The 13157-nt window shown below is 41.1% G+C and overlaps 1 protein-coding gene across 1 annotated transcript; it reads left to right on the forward strand.

The window, feature by feature from the left end:
* Positions 1–1036: 1036 nt before the first annotated feature.
* Positions 1037–12868, forward strand: LOC136884998 (uncharacterized). The gene is made up of 4 exons (XM_067157373.2): positions 1037–1092; positions 5959–6124; positions 10171–10243; positions 12156–12868. Exons 1-4 carry the CDS (start codon positions 1037–1039, stop codon positions 12866–12868), a joined length of 1008 nt encoding a protein of 335 aa, XP_067013474.2.
* The last annotated feature ends 289 nt before the right edge of the window (positions 12869–13157 follow it).

Here is a 13157-nt window from a genome sequence, read left to right on the forward strand (position 1 = left end):
TTTCACACCGTCTTACCAAACGCACCTGTCGACTCTCATTGACGACGTTTGTTGTTTAAGAGTGCCGAACAGCTGGATGATTAGCCCGCAGTGGTACAAGGTGAACGACATGAAAATGAATGTATCTACTGGCTAGAATCTGTGACGAATTAAGTAAACATATAGTGAGACATAAAAATTAGTAGATCCAATTCACAATGTCGTAAGTACTGATGATGATGATGCTTGTTGTTTAAAGGAGCCTAACATCGAGGTCATCGGCCCCTAATGGTACGAAATTAAATAACAAAAGTTCAAATTCATCCACTGACCAAAATAAAATAAAAAATGTCATGAAGAATGAATGGATGGACATGAACTCAACAAAAAAACCAGTGGATCAGACTCAAAAAAAGATCGTCGTGTCCCCTATCTTTCTTTGCTCAATATCTCTGATTAGTGCCAACAGAGGATGGTTACCCAACTGTACATCATCTCAAAACAATAACTACCACCAGCAAGACAGAATGTGTATACTCATGATTACTTTACCCTCTAGTGCCCCGTGTTACATCTGTGTAACATTGGGAATTTAGTACCTTCCTGTCACTAAGAAACATCTGTGCTGCTAATGCCCACAGAGAGAGATTAGTACCAACACGTACCATGAAGTTATTAATTATGCTTAGAATCTTTATTGAACAATCATATAAATAAAATTCTGAATTAATTTTTTTCTTATGGAGACGTATCCTTGGTACTAGCGGGTGTACGATATTTTCGAATTATTGAGAAATTCTCCCGGACCCCGCACAGAGTGGTCAAATGTATGACATGGCCGAGAAAAGGAAGACGTATGGTCACCCCGTAGTATGGGGAGTACAAATGTTTTGATAACTTCTCCGTTACCAGGTTGGCAATCCTTACTTCTTTTTTTGCTATACTCGTAATACTGAAAGATGGTTCTGACAATTCTTAGAGGGAGGTCTGTTTACTGTCTGCCTGGGTGGGGAGAAGGGAGTTTGGTTGCCATGGGAACGTGGGTACTGCTGTTACCATGGAGATAAGCCTGCTGGCCGACTCGTGTTGCTTAGAGTCTGAAGGAACGAACAAGTGAGCCGGAAGTGAAAAGAAGGAGAAAGGAACGTGGCAACACCGTCCAACGCTCCTCCCTCCAGGACTATCTGTCAAAACGCTTCTTACAGGTAGTGTGTTTCATCGCCGCACTAATACACGGAAGGTTTTCCACCACGCAAGGGCAGGATCGGGAAAGAAGTGGCCGTAGCCTAAATTAAGGACAGCCCCAGTATTTGCCTGGTATGAAAAGAGGAAACCACAGAAAGCCGTCTTTGGGCTTGGCCACAGTGAGAGTGGAACCCAGTATCTCCAGAATACAAGCTCACAGCTGCACTGCACTAACACGCTCGGCACAATCCTGGTTTGCTAACATGGCGGAACTCTGCGGGCAGTGTGCCACTGCTAAGTAGCGTCTTGGAAAGCGGTCGGAGTCCAGCTGTCGGGCCGAAAATGCACGTTCTCAGGGAAATACGGCACAAACACACGTGTTCCTTTTCACTCCGGCGCGCCAGGCGTCTAATAGCGATGACACGCCCGTAACAAAACGTGACGCTATTGTGAAACGTTGATATCTCCGTATTTATGAACAATATCACCTTCATAATTATATCGCTACAAAGAAGAACTCAAACTATAACTTAACACCAGAAACATGACCTTGACGTCACCCGTAAGAGCAATATGGCTGTCTCCCGTAAAAACAATATGGCTGTCACCCGTAAAAACAATATGGCTGTCACTCGTAAAACAATTTGGCCGCCAAATGAGACCCGATTTTGACGGTAACGTGCTCGAGGCCAATCGTTATATAGGGTATTAGTTTTAAGAATTTATTCTTTTAATATACCTAATTTATTTGATTTTCATTTAACCTTTTCACTCATCATTCTCGTATTACTATTAACTTAATTAGTATTAAATCTATTATTGTAAAGTGATACAATGTAATATATGTCATTTCAGTGCCTGGTTAGATGGAAGAGAAGGCCTGAAGGCTTTAATCTTGCCAGGTAAAATAAAACATTACTAACTAACCAAGAACACATACAAAAAATATTATGTAATTAAGTTAATTTATCTAGGATTTGAGTCATAAAAACGTGTAAAGAAACAAACAAATTTAGGGTCTTTTTCCGGAACTGTATTTAGATTGTAAGTGATTTTCTAAATTTGTTTTGTAGTTTGATAGAACTATCAAAGATTCTACAATCTCGAACCTTTCCGGACCCTTTAGCATGGGGACCACTAACTTGTCTGCTAAGGAATATTTTCAAGAGTCTTTTAGAAAACTAGATAACACCCTTTAAAAGGAATTAAAAATCGTTTCAGTTCATGAAGCCGTTAGTGATGGACGTCTCTCAAAAAAATGTTGTGAAATTTTTATCAAATTTTCATAATGTCCAGCTTTAAACCAGAACAAAGGGCCACTGTTAAGAAGACTGAATTCCAAAGAAAATGAAACCGAAATCAATTCTTAAGGACAAAACCATCGAGTGCGCAGTGATCGAAAAAGAATAAAGACGTAACATTTGCTAGAGTCGTTCATGTAATCGCTAAACCTTACTACTCATATCAGTATCTTGGTATTTAAAAATGCATTAGTTCAAAGAAAACCGAGCTCGATAGCTGCAGTCGCTTAAGTGCGGCCAGTATCCAGTATTCGGGAGATAGTAGGTTCGAACCGCACTGTCGGCAGCCCTGAAAATGGTTTACCGTGGTTTCCCCATTTTCACACCAGGGAAATGCTGGGGCTGTACCTTAATTAAGGCCACGGCCGCTTCCTTCCCACTCCTAGCCCTTTCCTGTCCCGTCGTCGCCATAAGACCTATCTGTGTCGGTGCGACGTAAAGCAACTTGCAAAAAAAAAAAAAAAAAATAGTTCAAAGAAATATTAAGTGAATATACTGTATATACAAATAAAGGAAATATAATTGTATAATGAAATAAAGAATAAAAGAAATTAAGTAAAGATATTTTATTTTTGACGTCCTCACGGAAATGTGAGAACTTCCAAAACATTTCAAATGTTGCTTCTCTTTCGACATAGTAGTGGGCTCTGAGAATAAGAGATTCTCTTAGACATTTGATTTCGTGGTGAACCGGGTAGGAAAGGTGTTATGGCGAAAATGAATTGGGCACGGAAGGAAGAAACTTGACAGAAGGACATCCACAAAAAACCACGCTGTTACACCCATCAATCAATCAATCAATCAATCAATCAATCAATCAATCAATCAATCAATCAATCAATCAATCAATCAATCAATCAATCAATCAATCAATCAATCAATCAATCAATCAATCAATCAATCAATCAATCATAAATCCGTCAACTACTTCACCAATTTCTCTTTTTCGAATTCCTGGAATAATTTTGATTCAGATCATTGAAAATGAAACTCCTCAGCCTGTTTCCAGCGGGTCTTGAATGGACTGAATGAAGCCCCCATCCAGCGGTGAGTATATGAACAGTGCCGGTTGCCGAAGCCTGCCGCACTCCTCTAGGGCAATGATTAACGACTGGCAGATGAGATTATATTGGAGTGTTGCTGGAATGAAAGATGACAGAGAAAAACCTGTCCCGCCTCCGTTTTATCCAGCATAAATATTACATGGAGTGACCGGGATTTGAACCATGGAACCTAGCTGTGAGAGACCGACGCGCTGTCACCTCAGCCACCGAAGAACTCTTGTTTCAGATCATTACCAACAAAATTAAAATGAATTTCGTCCCTGTCTAGAAGTATCCGAAAGCTTGAAACAGAATTCATAAATATGACGTTGCAAAGCTATAATTCAGTGTGCCGCCAGTAACTGACATTTGAATCCATTAAATGGACGGATATCGCCTCCAAGTACCAGAAAGCAGCCAATAGTACTCGTATAGTCCTGAGAGGTCAGAAGAGAAAACACAGATGGTGGAATGTGGTCTGTGATGAAGCATTGGACCGTAGAAGAAATGCCTAGAAGAATTCGAACTCGATTCGAAGGCCTTAGGATTTTAATGTATTACCTGAAACTCGAAAACGCACCCAAAATATTCCGAAATGCCAAGCGGTCATATGAGAAACAACAGTTAGTTTACTCCTTCGTCAGTTGTTTATGGAAGGTTTTCGCCGATGCAAGGGCTGGGAAGGCATCGGCCGTGGCCGTAATTAATATAAGTTACAGCCTGGTGGGAAGACGGAAAACCACGGAAAAGCATCTTCAGGGATGCCGACGGTGGGTTTCGAACCCACGATCTCTCGACTGTGATCTCACAGTTATGCCACACTAAACGCGTGGCCAAGTCACTCGGTAAAAGCAGTTACGGTATATTATTATTATTATTATTATTATTATTATTATTATTATTATTATTATTATTATTATTACAGTAAACATGAAACCCTGAAATCCGAAAATAGTTTAAGCAAGAATGATATAAAAATTAGGCTTTCCAAGACTAAAGGGACGTCAGTAGGGAAGAAACCCTAGAGAACTGAATGCCAGGCTGAGAATACGACGCTGGAACCGGTAGATCATTTCAAGTATTGAATAATAATAATAATAATAATAATAATAATAATAATATAAATAATAATAATAATAATAATAATAATAATTTTACGTCCCAGTAATATCTTCTACGGTTTTCGAAGACGCCGAGGTGCCGGAATTTAATCCCGCAAGAGTTCTTTTACGCGCCAGTAAATCTACCGAAACGAGAATGACGTATTTCGGCACCTTTAATACCACCGGACTGAGCCAGGATTGAGCCTGCTAAGTTGGGGTCGGAAGGCCAGCGCCTTACCGCCTGAGTCACTCAGTGCGGTATTTAGGATGTGTGTTCTCGCAGGACGGTAATATTAAAGTGAGACTAAATCAAGGTGTAGTAAACCTACTGCAGTGAGCTCGCAGTAAGAAGGAAGTCAGCTCCCGGACGAAACTATCTTTACATCGATCTGTTTTCAGAACAACTTTTCTTTGCGGGAGCGAAAACTGGATGGACTCAGGATATCTTATTCATAAGTTAGAAGTAAAAGACATGAAAGTGGCGAGAATGGTCGCTAGTGCATACAGGTGGGAGCAATGGCAGGAGGATACTCGAAATGAGGAGATAAAGGGTAAGTTAGAAATCAGTTTGATGGATGAAGCTTTTTCAGTTGTGGGGCCATGTGAAGCGAATGGTGAAGGATAGGTTACCTTGGAGAATAATGGGCTTGGCCGTAGAGGGCAAGATAAGTAGAGGGAGATTAAGCTCAGCCTCAAGTCCTAATGATTTAATGATAAGATGTATAGAACTAAATGAGCCCACAGAATTAGTTACAATAAAAGGTTGTGGCGGCGTCTAATACATTCACAGAGGCTTGCAGAGTGAACCTGAAAGGCAAGACAGTCTATAATGAAGATATATGATGATGATGATGATGATTATTATTATTATTATTATTATTATTATTATTATTATTATTATTATTATTATTATTATTATATTCTTTTACGGCCACTTTTGAGCACGTTAAGCAACAACCACACATTGCTGAAAGCCTCCTTTGCAGCTCAAAACCTTTGCATTCATTCTCTTCTTTCCTCTGTCCATCCCCAATTCAGTTTCCGTTCGTCAAGGAAGCCTCTGAAGCTGCCGATCACTGGTATGTACTTTGTTCGGCTTAGGATGTCTTATTCCCGATTTAATTCAGAATGCTCAAGATCCTTTCTTACCTCCCTGAGCCATTTGGTCTACTCTCAAGGGTTTTAAAAATCTGTTTTATCAGTCTATTCTCGTCCATTTTAAAAATATGTCGGTAAAATTTGAGTCTTCTCTTCATTGATTCAATCTATCTTCACCTTCGCATTATTATATTTTTATTATTATTGTTATTTAATCCCCTGAGTGTGAATGTGAATCTATAATGACAGAGCAGCAGCGGTGATTAATGAAAGGCTCGACACGGTGTTTGAACTCCGCACTCATGGTGCGTATCTGCGCGGCAGATGGTGTCATAACTGGTGGTATAAATATTGTGAGTGGTCTGTAAGCCGGCATCAGTCAGCTCTCAGTCTTCGAGAGGGACCTCGCAGCCTGGTAAGTTATAGGAGACTAAATAAAATATTCCAGTTGCTCTGCGGGGTGTTTAACTGGAAAGGCAAAAGCGTGTAGGCCTATTCGGAAGAGCATTTAGAAATAGAACTTTTACTCCTGTAGAGGCGTATGTCGGTTCGGTTCGCTAAGCCTGCAACAGAAATGAGTAGCAGCTAAATTATTACGTGAGGGGTAATCGCCGGATTTTTACGCAGTAACAACTTTTGCCTAAGCCGCTCCTCCGTTATGTAGCGAAAGTAACAAATTTTAGGGACCCTTAATGTTTATGCAAAACTCATAGCACAGCCGTTGTGCAGGATAGATTACCGTCTACTAAATATCAGGGCTCTACGTGAGTACAAAGAAAACTGAGCGTAAAACCGACCCCTCTATCCCACTGTTGATGCTGCATCAAACAGAAGTGCGTGAATTATCAACTAACGTACCTTACATTTTGTTTTTGCTATTTGTTTTACGTCGCACCGACAAAGATAGGTCTTATGGCGACGATGGGACAGGAAAGGCCTAGGAATGAGAAGGAAGCGGCCGTGGGCTTAATTGAGGTACAGCCCCAGAATTTGCACGGTGTGAAAATGGGAAACCGCGGAAAACCATATTTAGGGCTGCCGACACTGGGGTTCGAACCCACCATCTCCCGGATGCGAGCTCACAGCTGCGCACTCATAACAGCACGGCCCACTCGCCCTGTCATCTTACATTTTATGGTACTGATAATTTTGCTAAAAAATTAACAATAGTATTGTAATTAATTGCTAAATAATACATGGATTAATCAGAGCACTTAGCGGAAGACGTGAAATGATCTTACGCTGATGGCGTAAGTTTGATTAACTTGTTACTTCTTGTGTGCTTCTATTTAGGAAAAGTACGCATTTATCGGATTTTTTGGGCTCTCTCATTGTGAAGCTAACGAAACAATAATTGTACTGATCAATATTCTAGTAAAAGGAAAGCATAGGACTATCGAAATTTAACTGGAGCTGTTTTGATATTCCCATTATTTGAAGTAAGACTTGAAAAGTAACCACAATAATTAAATAAATTAAAATAAATTAAAGGTTATTTTATTTTATTTGTATTTATTTTTATTTTATTTTTTCCATCAATTTGATTTGTTTGGAAATTGTAGGAAATACAAGACATTAATTATATTCATAAGAAATTGGTCATATCAGAAAGTTAACAGTTTTATTTACAGTTCTAAATTCGGAAAAAAGTTAACCATTTAGATTGTTTCTGAACACTTTCACAGCGCGTCTTGTTGACAGAGGTATTGTCTTGCCCCTGGAGTCATCTTGAAACTAGCGATACACAATGCGTGGCACTATGTTACCTAGCAACGGTGCAGGCTCTGAGGTGAAGTATTGGTTGATGGCCATGACAGAGAGGTATAGAAGGCTCTCTTATCAAAGAAGCCTCATCTCACAATACTGTAGAAAAATGGTTATTTCATTGGCCCTCAGTCACAAGTCTCTCGGAAACGACTCGTTAGTTGCAAATAAATTAATCGTTATCTATTTCAGTTTCATTTATTAAAAAACAATCGGCTCTCACTATTGTGGAAAATTCTAAATTCCCATGGGGGGAATTAGATATTTTTCACCAATAGAGCATGTCTAAAAACAGATCAGATGTAAGGCTTTTCAGGCGTTTGCTCTATTAACCAGCGTTTCGTCTTAGGTCTGACACTAGACTCATCAGAGTGGGATGTGTCAGACCCTACCCACTGACGCTGGGGTGTATGCAGGTGAACTTATCAGAAGCCCAACATAAGAAGCACAGTCTGATAACTGCATACGGGAGATAGAACTCCACAATGGAATTATTGCCCGCCTAGCAATTCCGAATGGAAATTCTAAGTTCCCAAGGAGGGAATTAGATATTTTTTCACCAATAGAGCATGTCCAAAACAGATCAGGCTTTTCAGGCGTTCCCAAAGGGAAGTTTGAGACTTTTTGTTTTGTTTTTTGTAGAAAATATTCCCGTAGTATGCGAATCTCGAACGTTTTTAATGAGAACTTTGATGCACACTTTTTCGGTGTTCGAGAAGATTTATTAGGCTCTAGACTTCTTGCTATGTAAATCTGTTATATAACCTGCGATTATAAATTTTTTTGCTATTTGCTTTAAGCCGCACCGTCACAGATAGGTCTTACGGCGAGGATGCGATAGGAAAGGCCTAGGAATGGCCTCCACAAAGGAACGGCCCCGACATTTGCCTGGTGTAAAAATGGGAAACCACAGAAAACCATCTTCACGGCTGCAGCTCACAGCTGCGCGCCCCTAACCGCACGGCTAACTCGCCCGGCATCCCACTCTCACATGTGCTCTCTAATGCATATTGAAGAGTCTGCTCGGTGAAAGTTTTGAACGGGCGGGAACACTTTAATTTTGTAGTTTCAGGCCATAGTGGATACCGTTAACGCCTGATCAATCGAAATATGGCTACTTTTAAATGTTTGGATGAATGATCTGTTTATCCCATCCCATCAATCAAAGATACCCGCAGTTCGTACAGTCAATTTATGTGAAAGTTATGAAAGAAAAATAAATGGGCACTAGTAATATAAATGAGTAAGAATGGCTGAATATAAGGATACTTCAACACGTTCATATCAAATTGTTCATACAGTACGTTTTTAAGATCGATGGTATTCAGGTGCCAGAAAATCTCTTAATAATAATTTCTTTACGTTCCACTATCTACTTTTTACGGTTTCAGAGACTCCTAGGTGCCGGAATTTAGTCCCGCAGGAGTTCTTTTATGCGGCAGTAAATCTGTCGACACAAGGCTGACGTATTTGAGCACCTTCACATGTCACCAGACTGAGCCAAATTGGGGTCAGAAGGCGAGCGCCTCAACCGTCTGAGCCACTCAGCAAGGCCAGAAAAATTTGATTTGAAACTTATTCTTTGCTAATTAACTCTGCTTTCATTTCACACCATCGCCTTCTTACGATGATAGCCAACGTAAGCAGTACCAATCGCACCACTTCAGTTTTAGTCATCATTGAAATATCTATCAACGTAGCCCCATACCTCGGTGCGTTAAATATTTTATACCAAAAATAAAATGTTAACAACAAAAACAAAATTTCACAACTTGCGAACCTATTTTACTAACTCGAAAAATAATATATCAAAATATTCTGCTTTGTTAAAAATGGAAGATGAAACATTAGGTAGTAGACTTGGTCGTCTGTAAGTACGTAAATGTGCTTGATATTCATCTTCTTCGTCTTCCTGCCTCTAGTTCCAATGTATTAGTGTCGGAACTTCGTGATAATTTGGCCCAGTTTTACGGGTGGATGCCCATCTTGACGCCAACCTTATGTGGGTCGACGATGCATTCGATGTAGATGAAGAGAAACGTTGTAAGTCGAACACAAATACACAGTCCCCAAGCTAAGGGAATCAACTAATACGTGCAATCAAAAACCCCGACACAAGCGGGAATCGAACCTGGGACAATTTTTTAACCGAAGGCCTGAACGCTGACCATTCAGCCATGGAGACCAACAAACATGCATTAGCACAAATGGGGGAATTGTCGGGATCCTATTCAGAATCACTCATTTTGTCATGCTGTGGGCAGCCCTGTGTAACAGCGATGTTCTGATGCTCTTAATTGATTATTAGAGCCCGGCTGTTCAGGCTTTTAGAGGTTTCAATGCAAACTTGCTGAAGAGAGTAACAGATATACTATACCCGGACAACAGTTCAGCAATGAGGTTTGCACAAACAGTAGGAGCCCGGCCTGATAGAACCCCTACAGGTTATGCTACTCTCGCTACATTACGGAAGAGCGGACTAGACTATATTCTAAAGTATTGATCTATTGATCATCCTATCAAATACATTGCAGACTGTCTGATCTACAGTGCCGTGGTTGCAATTACTGCAATCCATTACATTGCTGTCTTCTCGTAACGAAATTCTCTGTGTATCTTTACGCCTTGAATGAGGCACCACTGTACTCTTAGTTCTTCCATACATTGTCAGGCTAAGGAGTAACATTTTGGTTTCAGCTTGTCGCCAACGGATCCCAACAGCATCCGACCAACATGAACACCAAGATTACCATCCTCCTGGCTTGTATCGGTGAGTACAAATTCATCATCATTGATCTGCATTTAGGGCTGCCTCCCAGGTGGAATATTCGCTATCAGTTTTTTACCTAGGTTTTTCTTAAATGTTTTCAAAGAACTGTGAAACTTATCCAACATTTCCCTTGGTAAATTATTCCAACCCCTAATTCTTCTTCCTATAAATTAATAATGAAAATACACAGCCTGTTTCCAGTCATTCGACCGGATCAGGAATGGAATGAATGAATCCTCCGTATAGCGGCGAGGAAAGGAATTGTGCAGGCTGCCGAAGCCTGTCACACTCCTCTGGGTCAATGACTAATGGCTGAAAGATGAAATGAAAGTATATTGGATAGTGTGACTGGAATGAAAGATAGGGAAAACAGGAGTGCCCGGAGAAAAACCTGCCCCGCCTCCGCTTTTTTTCAGCACAAATCTCACATGGAGTGACCAGGATTTGAATCATGGAACACAGCGATGAGAGGCTGACGCGCTGCCATCTGACCCATATTTGCCAAAATTTGTCGTCTTGAATTTCAAATTTATCTTTCGTACCACTAAAAGCTTATTCGTCTACTAATGTCAATCCAAGTGATCTCTCCAGTGACATATTAAAACATACCGCTTATTCAAGCCGCTCGTTTTCTTACTCATATCTTCCAAGATGTAAGTTGGCAACATTTTCGTGAACATATATAAATTGTGTTTCTGCCTGTACTTTTTGAATATTTACCCGAATATTTGTTTTTTTTACTCCGGTCGGATAAATAATAACCTATATTTCCTTCAGTTCAATATTTGTATGGTGGATTTTCGTTTAACTTCATGACAAGGGCGGATAGGATATTATCTGTGTTCTGTTCAAAATATTTAGTAGGAGTAATCTGGAGGTGTCTTCAAAAGAAGCTTAAAACATGAAACTAAATATATATGTGCTGCGGGTCAGTATTTATCATAATATGGCGGTTTTCGCAGGCGCAATGACGCTATGCATCCCTCTTATGGGTCTTTGTTTTAGGAAAAATTCTCATAACAAAATTTATTTAGAATATGTTGAAAAACTGTTCTTTTTCTTCTATACTATGAAGAAAATAAGAGAAATCTCAGCGGCGTTTATGTAAAAGTTAAGAGCCAGGAGCTTCGTAGAGAGTTGCTATGGGGCAATGGCAGTATACATCATGAGTACGTTTGAATATTAACCTGATATGCTTTTACCTTGTAGGCTAATGAAAAAAGGTATCGTATTCCGTAAGAGCAGGAATAAAAATATTACGCTGCGAAGGGCCAAAGAGAGCCAGAAAACCATTACATCACTACAAGCCACCGACAGCGAGAGGCATTCTGGGGAAAACCATGAGAGATTGAAAAAAATGTAATCACTCACATGTTAAATGGTTGTCCTGTCAATGCCTGGTACGACAGCTAGCCAGAACATAAATGGTACTTCCTATCTTCCTATCTTCCTTTTTATTTTCCTTTCGAATGGCGTCCCTACATTACTGTTCAATTATGAACCGTGGACAGGAAAGGGGGAAAAATTAACTGTTTCTCTTGCCTAGCAATTCAGCATACCCGGCTCGTGAATGCAGTTAATACACATTATGCAGTACTCTTAAAAGTATACTAAATTGAAAGTATCATAAGGAAGCCATGTGATAATAAGAAACAAAAAATTGAGGTTATGTTTAGTTTTTGTCTATAATTATAAAGATCAATTCTATTCCTCTAAGTTATCAATCTTGTGTCAGTCTGAAAAGCACCTGTTGATGATATCCAAATTATGAGCGACACCGTAGATACAACTGAAGAATTCCCCCTCAAATCGATCCTTCACAAAAACAAGACTAATTTCATTCATTTCTTCTACTTCAAAGTGTACAAGTATCCTTTCTTAGTGGTAATAGTTATATAATTATGTGTTCTAGGCCTCGTTGTCTGCCAGCCAGTAGAAAACAAAGCTTCAGATTTGGAGCCTCAAGAGACTGCAGGAGTAATTGTCAGTTACCATGGCAACGCGGTGGGGCGCAGTGCCGGCCACAGTGTGGGTAGCGGGCTGGTATCCATCGCTCAGGGGGCTGTGGACCAGGCACATCGCGCTATCGCCAGCCAGGCCACCGTGGGAGCTCAGGCTTCCTTCCAGGCTCAGGCCGGCCTAGCTCAGACCGCTATCGCAGCTGCCACCACAGCTCAGGCTGCCCTCGCCGGTAAACAAGCCATCGTCACCATACTGGAGCAACAGGTACGAGACGCCCAAGCTCAGCTGGAGGCTGAGAACTTGCAGCTGACTCAGGCTCACCGCGCAGCGACTGCGGCGCAGCAAGCGGCTGAGCAGAGCCAGCTGATCCAGAACGCGCTTACTGCAGCGCTGAACGCGGCCCAGACCGGCGGAGACCAGGCTCAGAGAGCCGCCCAGGAGGCTTCCTCCGAGTTCGCCTCCCAGAGTAGCATGGTGGCGTCGGCCAGGCAGCGTCTGGCACTGAGCGAAGACCAGCTGGGAGATGCTCGAGCAGATCTGGAGGCGACACAGGCTGCCGCCCTCAAGGCTGAAGGAGCCGCCCAGGCCGCCATAGCCAACGCCAGCAAACAGTCTTCTAGCGGCGGGCACACTGTAGCAGTGGAACACGGCTACCACTACTAAATGTTTAGAGACCCTTCCATCCAACACACCCATGTTTCTCATACAGTGTACTCACCAGCATTGGGCATGAATAAACCATGAATATCATGAATTGAATCTTTGTATTGTATCCCTACTTCCCCAATCCAACTTGAAATAGTAACTTAGAACGAAAGAGTAAAAGCGTATATTCTTGTTATATGTGTGTATATATGAATGAGCTGGAAAGATCAGGACGCGAATCGTTCTGAGGAAGATGCGAACTACCGTTCAAGTGCCTGAACTTCCCAACTTGATTGTTGCAAACTGT

Source organism: Anabrus simplex, chromosome 13 (assembly GCF_040414725.1).
Source record: "Anabrus simplex isolate iqAnaSimp1 chromosome 13, ASM4041472v1, whole genome shotgun sequence".
In the NCBI taxonomy this organism is placed as follows: Eukaryota; Metazoa; Arthropoda; class Insecta; order Orthoptera; family Tettigoniidae; genus Anabrus; species Anabrus simplex.